At 41.9% G+C, this 7,810-nt stretch overlaps 1 protein-coding gene across 1 annotated transcript in view; it reads left to right on the forward strand.

The window, feature by feature from the left end:
- HDX (highly divergent homeobox) overlaps positions 1–7,810 on the forward strand; it is a 139,041-nt gene that overhangs the window by 41,570 nt on the left and 89,661 nt on the right. The window contains exon 3 of the mRNA XM_005873233.2: positions 338–1,447. Coding sequence (XP_005873295.1) covers positions 338–1,447 — 1,110 coding nt within the window. The remainder of the gene's footprint in view (positions 1–337; positions 1,448–7,810) is intronic.

A 7,810-nucleotide genomic window follows, 5' to 3' on the forward strand; every position in this document is an offset into this window, starting at 1 on the left:
ACATGCCCTTGACCGGAATCGAACCTGGGACCCTTCAGTCCGCAGGCCGACGCTCTATCCACTGAGCCAAACCAGCCAGGGCTTGGTTGGGTTTTGAGGACAGGAGCAACAATACAATTCCATTATCAAAGTTCCTTGGTATTTATTAAATACAAGTCCCTGATCATTCTGACCTTATACTTTAGTTATTTTTAATTTTATTATATCTCTTTTTTCCTTTAATTTGTATAGGCCTTGGTTCTCTGATAAATGGAAATGCAATTTATCATACAGAAATCGTTTTACCTTGTCTTTTTTGTTAAGAAATTTTCTATAACATTTTTTTTTGTTCTTCCAGACGTGGGTCGGCAATAAGAGAAGAAAAATGAGCAGTAAAAATTCTGAATCAGGAGCAGCAACAACAGGAACTATTTCTGGTACCTCTTTGGCAGCTCCAGACATTACAGTAAGAAATGTGGTTAATATTTCTCAACCCTCAAGCCAACAGTCTTCTTGGTCATCTGCCAATAATGATGTCATTGTGACTGGAATATACAGTCCAGCCAGTTCATTAAGTAAGCAAGGGACAACCAAGTATACAAATACACAAATTACGGAAGCACATAAAATCCCCATTCAGAAAACGGCCAGTGAAAATGGTACCGAGTTTCAGCTGCACATTCCTGTTCAAAGACAAGTAGCACACTGTAAAAATGCCTCTCTGCTCTTGGGTGAAAAAACGATTATTTTGTCAAGACAAACAAGTGTTTTAAATGCTGGAAACTCAGTGTACACAAAGAAAAACTACGGAAGCTCTTCAATGCAAGACTCTGATATTATGGTACCTCAAAAGCCATCTGTGTGCCACCGACCTTGCAAAATTGAACCAGTTGGAATTCAAAGGCCATATAAGCCTGAACACACACGTCTAACATCACATAACTTATGTGGGCAAAAGCCACCTATTAGAGATCCTTACTGTAGAACACAAAACTTAGAAATCCGGGAAGTATTTTCATTGGCAGTTAGTGATTACCCCCAGAGAATTCTGGGAGGAAATCCTCCACAGAAGCCTAGTTCAGCAGAAGGAACTTGTTTGTCCATTGCAATGGAGACTGGAGATGCTGATGATGAGTATGCCAGAGAGGAAGAGTTAGCATTGATGGGAGCACAGATACCATGCTACTCAAGATTTTATGAAAGTTGCAGTTCCCTTCGAGCTGAGAACCAAAGTACAGCTTTGCCAGGGCCAGGAAGAAATATGCCAAATTCACAGATGGTGAATATTAGAGACTTGTCAAACAATGTATTATATCAAAACAGAGACTACCATTTGACACCACGGACCTCATTACATACAGCATCTACAACAATTTACAGTCATACAAATCCACCACGGAATAATTTTTCTTCACATTTTGCATCATCAAACCAATTGAGGTTATCACAAAACCAAAACAATTACCAGGTAATGTGTAAGTTTGTTATATAAAGGTTTTAAAAACCATTGTTTGGTATAAAAAGCTGTGTTGGTATCTAGTTAGACTTGAGACCTGGATCCCCTAATTCAAATTTTGAAGTCATTTGAGATTTTTTTTTGCTTCAAAATGGTGGTTTGGGGTCAACTCTTTGAAGAATCTTGCACTTTTTTGGTCATGTTTAATTATGTTGAATTTTTCTTCGTGGAATATAATAATTTTTATAACAGGGCAGCTTTCTCCTGACATTTAAAATTATTTGACCAGCAAATAGTAATCTTATGGGAAGCAATGCATTTGCCATCACTAAAATAGGACTAAATTGGCTACATTCATCCCCTTGAACATAGATTATTCCTATAATGATTTTTACTTGTAGTGTGAGGAGATGTCGCTAGATGAGTGGTGCTTTCCCTGGGTACATTGTCAGGGAAGTCAATCATTTCTCTAGGTGATGATGGCTGGGAAGTCAGAGCCTGCTGTAACTAAGCCAACTCCTTTTTATCAAAGGAAGTGCTTTATTCAAACATTAAGTGGAACATTAATCACATAGTCTTTTTAAAAAATGTGTATAAGGCATGTTCAGAATAAAAATTAAAGCAAATTTTATCTGTAAAAAAACTAAATTACTTTACTTTTCCATATATTTAATTATCTACATATGCTTCAAATATTCTCAAGAGTGAGGTATAAGCCTTTCTTAGAACCTTAAAGTCATAGATCTCTCTTAAAAATCTCAGAGAATTTGAATTGCAGAGCATGAATATTTCCCCTTTTTCCTTGCTATTAGCTAGACTCTACTTTGTTCAAACACAATATTTAAGTTTTCTCTGGATTTAAGATACTTCCTGGCTATTCTCAATTAATATAAAAAATAAACTTACCTTAACTCCCTTCATTTTCTAATACTCTACTTCAAAATGAAAAGCAATAACAGAGTATGAGAACTAACCTAGCCCTAACAGAAGAGGATTCTATCATCATTAGTAATCATTTTTTTATTGAGAGTCTACCGATTTTTCTGTATTTGTTCTTTCCTAGAGCATGCTTAAACTAACATTGAATCATACCATAAAGTTCCTCCCCAACACAACCTTTCATTCCCTACGTTTTTTTTACCCGTTCAATTTAGTTTTAAATAACAATCTATCTATATAAAAGCCTAAGTGACCGTCACAACCAAATGGAAGACTAACAGGCTGCATGGGGCGACCCAGCTGGCAGGGGGGTTAATGAGGGATGACCAAAGAACCAAGCAGCAGGCTGCATGGCGCGAACAGCCTGGCGGGGGGGCAGTGAGGGGCAACCAAATGACCGAGCAGCAGGCTGCGTGGGGCAACCAGGCCGGCAGGGGGGGCAGTTGGGGGCAACCAAGCTGGTGGGGGGCAGTTGGGGGTGATCAGGCCAGCAGGGGGGCATTTAGGGACAATCAGGCAGGCAGGCAGGTGAGTGGTTAGCAGCCAGCGGTCCAGGATTGTGAGAGGGTGCAGGCTGGGCTGATGGGACCCTCCCCACCATGCACAAATTTCATGCACCGGGCTTCTAGTCCTATATAATAAAGAGGGAATATGCAAATTGACCATCACTCAGCCACAAAGATGGTGGTGCCCACAGCGGAGGCTGGGGGTTTTCCATAACACAATATGGCTGCACCCACAGTGGAGGCCGAGTTCCCGTAATGAGCCTTAAGAAGCAATCAGCAAGGACCTGAGGCTGCGCCCCCCCCATTCTCCCCTGTGGGGCTTTACAGGGGACTTCAGGCCACTCCCCCTGCCCTGGTGCCAGGCCAGGGGACCTCAGGCCACGCCCCCCCACCTGGCAGGGCTTGACAGGTGACCTCAGGACGCGCCCCCAACCCAAGCACCGAGCCAGGGTACCTGAGGTTGCACCCCCTGCCCAGCAGGGCTTGACAGGGGACCTCAAGGTGTGCCCCCCACCCAATAGGGCTTGATGGGGGACCTCAGGCCGTGCCCCCTGACCCAGCACCGGGCCAGGGGGCATGAGACTGTACCCCCAGACCAGCAGGGCTTGACAGGGGACCTCAAGGTGCACCCCCCACCTGGTAGGGCTTGACTGGGGAACTCAGGCCGTGCCCACCACCCCAGCACCAGGCCAAGGGACATGAGGCCGCACCCCCCTCCTGGTGAGGCTTAACGGGGGACCTCAGGCCATGCCTCCCACCCTGGCACCGGTCCAAGGGACCTGAGGCTGCATCACTACCCTGGTGGCAAGCCAGGGGACCTGAGGCCATGAACCCCCTGGTGGGGCTTGACAGGGGATCTCAGGCCACTCCCCCCACCCTATTGCCAGGGCTTGACGGGGGGACCTCAGGCCATGCCCCCCACCTGGTAGGGTTTTATGGGGGACTTCAGGCTATGCCCCTGCCCCGGCACTGGGCCAGGGGACATGAGGCTGCACCCCCCCACCTGGCGGGGCTTGATTGGGGACCTCAGGCCTCTCCCTCCACCCAGGCACTGGGCCAGGGGACCTGAGGCTGGAGCTGCGCCCCAGCTCTGGGCCAGGGGACCTCAGGCTGTGCCCCCGCCTGGCGGGGCTTGACAAGGGTGAGACTGGCCGAGTCTGGATTTAGCCCAATGGGGGTGGGGCCGTCTGGGTCTGGGTCTCACGCGATTTTGAGGTGCACGTGAATGGGCACGGACTTGACACTGGGTTCCGTGGTGTGCCCCAGACTCTGACAGGAGGAAGATTTTCATATACATTTTACTAATTTTCTTTCATCTCTGACACTTCTATTATAGAGAAAGGGCAAATAGCAATATTAAAATATTTCCTCTAATTAATCCCCTTTTAATGTGCATGAATTTTGTGCACCAGGCCAATAGTATTAACAATACATTTAGCATTGTTGAAAGTTTTACACAGGCATCAACATTTACTTTATATACCTGACCTCACTTAATTTCCATGGCCATCTAGACATACAGATACTAAATCCACATTCCAATAACTTGTCCAGGATCACACAGTCAGTACATGTGAGAACTACAATACAACTCAAAAATATATCATGTTTTTTCCCCTGCTTTACCATACACCCTAACAATGTTAGATGCATTAGAGAATTTGGATGTCTGAGAGTAAAATTTTAATTTTTAATTTTTCATAAGCTTACTGTTCCCATAAAGGCAATTTATCCTATAGTTATACCTTTTTATAGTCTCTATTTTTTCCTGAAAGAACTTTCAAAGGGATTTAATTTATATAAAATAACTTTAAATGGAATAAAACTTAGCTAATTTTTAAAGAGTAATCTTTTTAAAGAAAGGCAGTCTGACATAATTTCAAGCATGGGCTTAGAGCCTGATATACCTTGGTTCAATCTAAGCTCTGCCACTTTCTACTTGTGTGATTTCGGGCAAGTGACATAACCTTCCTTGTGACAGTTTTCTCATTTGTATAATATAGTTAGTAACACCTACTTCTCAGGAATGCTGTATCAAGAAATGGCACAAGCTGTGCAAGGCTCCTTGCATGCTCTATAGTATAAATTTTCTTATACTTACAACCTCACAGTTAGAAAGTCAATTAAATTGCTAGTTTAGGTCTTTATATCCTATTTCAAGTAAAATATTGCAATATCATATTGTAGTTGGGGAAATAATGGCTGTAGTGCTGGCTGAGAGAAGACTGGAGATCAGCTATCAACTTGACCATCATCTATTGATTAAAATCCCATGTATTTCTCTTTATATTATACCAGACCTCCTCCAACTTGACTTGAGACAGTATGGGAGAGACTGTTTGCCTAGAACCCTTGGGCATCATTTGCCCCTCCCCCCTTTTTTTAATTAGTTGATAGTTGGGGAAAACAAGGCAGCTTGGGGAAGTGTAGTAAATCAGGTTTAGCATCTTAGTCTATTTGGGTTGCTATAGTATAGCAAAAATACCATAGACTGGCAGCTTAAATAACAAACATTTATTTCTCCCAGTTTTGGAGGCCAGGTAGCTCAAGATCAAGGTGCTGGCAGATTCTGTCTGGTAAGATCCTGCTTCCTAATGCATAGAAGACCGTCTTCTCACTGTGTCTTCATAAGGTGGAGTAAGGAAGTATCTTTTGTAACAGCACTAATCCCATTCTTGAGGTCTCCATTCTTATGACCTAACCATCTCCTAAAAGCTCAACCTCAAAATACCATCACATTAGGCTTCTCTTTTTTTTTTTTTTCATCACATTAGGTTTCAACAAGTGAGTTCAGCTGGGACACAAGCATTCAATCCATGTTAGTTAGCCTCCAAGATTTTAATGAAATTCATTACCAAGCTGTATTACTGTAACATCATGACTTAGAAAAATAGAATGTATGGCCATCTTGACAGCTTTCTAACTATGAAACTATAAGCAACAATTCTATTTTGTTTCTGACCCTGGGAATATGTAACAGAGATATTTGCCTCTTCTTTTGGTTACACCTGGTATCTTCAACCTAGTCCTGAAGGATAGTCTAATTCCAAGCCATCTTGGTGAATGAGTACAAATTGATGGAATCCTAAAGGATGCTAAAAAGTTTAAATCAGCTCTGTTTTGCAGCCCCTTGGGAATCATAATAAGGTTAAAGTTGTAGTAAGGAAATTGGCAGGAGGTGTTTATACAGTGGGGCCTTGACTTACTGGTGTCCCGACTAACGAGTTTTTCGAGATACGAGCTGTCTCTCGGCCGATTTTTTCCTTTGAGTTGCGAGCTAAAATTCGGGTTACGAGCCAGTTTCAGATACCCCACCGCTAGTTGGCGCAGCGAACGTCACAGTGAACGCCACAACATCAGCCCAGCATCACGTGTCTCACTCATTCACTTCTTCTTTTTTTTTTTTTTTTAATAGATTTTTTTGATTTTCTTCAGAGAGGAAAGGAGAGAGATAGAGAGTTAGAAACATCGATGAGAGAGGAACATCGATCAGCTGCCTCCTGCACATCTCCTACTGGGGATGTGCCCGCAACCCAGGTACATGCCCTTGACCGGAATCGAACCTGGGACCTTTCAGTCCGCAAGCTGACGCTCTATCCACTGAGCCAAACCAGTTTCAGCTCATTCACTTCTTGATTTGACATACGAGTAATCTGAGTTACGAGCTCCGTCACGGAACGAATTAAACTTGTAAGTCAAGGCCCCACTGTACTAGGATATCATAGCCCAGTTACATTTCAAAAACTCGCAAAGCTAACCTCACTCCTTAGAGGACATATTGCAGCCCTATTGGTCTCCAAAGTGCCATTCACTTTTCATGTCATTGCTGTTAGTCCACTATGTATCATTAGTTTTTAATTATTAAAGATTAATAATTAATAAGAATCTATGTAAAGATATAGGAACATTTTGGAAGATAAGTGCTACAATAACTTTTGTTGCAATTATCATTATGGCTTAATAATTAACTGCATTCCCATCCTTCATGAACTTCATAAAGATTTAGGAGTTAATAAAAGTAGAACACTTTGAGCTTCTTTTAAAAGATACTTTATAAGTTCAATGTATTTATCCCTATTAGTGAAAGTGCTTTGGTAGTGCCTTCCAACTTTCATCAGTATTTCTGAGGTTTGGTGCATTTAAAAAAAAATAAACATATAAGTTTAAAAGTTGTGAAAACTTTAAACATCATGGCATTCTGAACCAGTACAAAAGATATTTTGCTCTGAAGAAAGTGAAGGTCAGTAACATTCAGTGACTGTTAAGATAATTATCAGGCAAATATGCAACTTCAAAAAAGTCACAGTCGTCTGTATTGAATGGCTTTAGTTAGCAGGTATAATTTTACAGAACTTTATTGCGTTAAAATTCACATAGTTTGAATTTACATATTAGAAGTGTATACCAGTGTACTGGTTAATAATGCAGATTTTGTAATCAAAGAAAACACAATAATTTCAAGAGAAACATCAAAAGTGCTTTATTCAAAGTAATGTCCATCACTAGCTACACATTTCCCCCATCTTTCAGGTAATTTGTGGATAGCGTCCCAATAGAACTTCTCTTGTTTTGAGGCAATCCATTCAGAGAACCAATTTTCCACTTCTTTGTACATTTTGAAGTGCTGCTCAGAAAGTGCGTGTGACATTGATCAGAATAAGTGATAATCTGAAGAAGCAAGGTCTGGTGAATACGGCGGGTGGGTTAATACTTCCCAGGCAAGATCTTTTAACGTGTCTTTAACTGGTTTTGAAGTATGTGATAGTGGGTTATCATGAAGCAAAATTACTTTGTCGTGTCTTCTGACCCATTCTGGTCATTTTACGATCACAGCGTGGTTCAAATTGATTATTTGTTGTTGGTAGCAATCAGTATTAATGGTTTCACCTGGTTTTAGAAGCTCATAATGCACTACACCTTCCTGATCCCA

Source organism: Myotis brandtii, unplaced genomic scaffold, assembly GCF_000412655.1.
Source record: "Myotis brandtii unplaced genomic scaffold, ASM41265v1 scaffold40, whole genome shotgun sequence".
Lineage (NCBI taxonomy): Eukaryota > Metazoa > Chordata > Mammalia > Chiroptera > Vespertilionidae > Myotis > Myotis brandtii.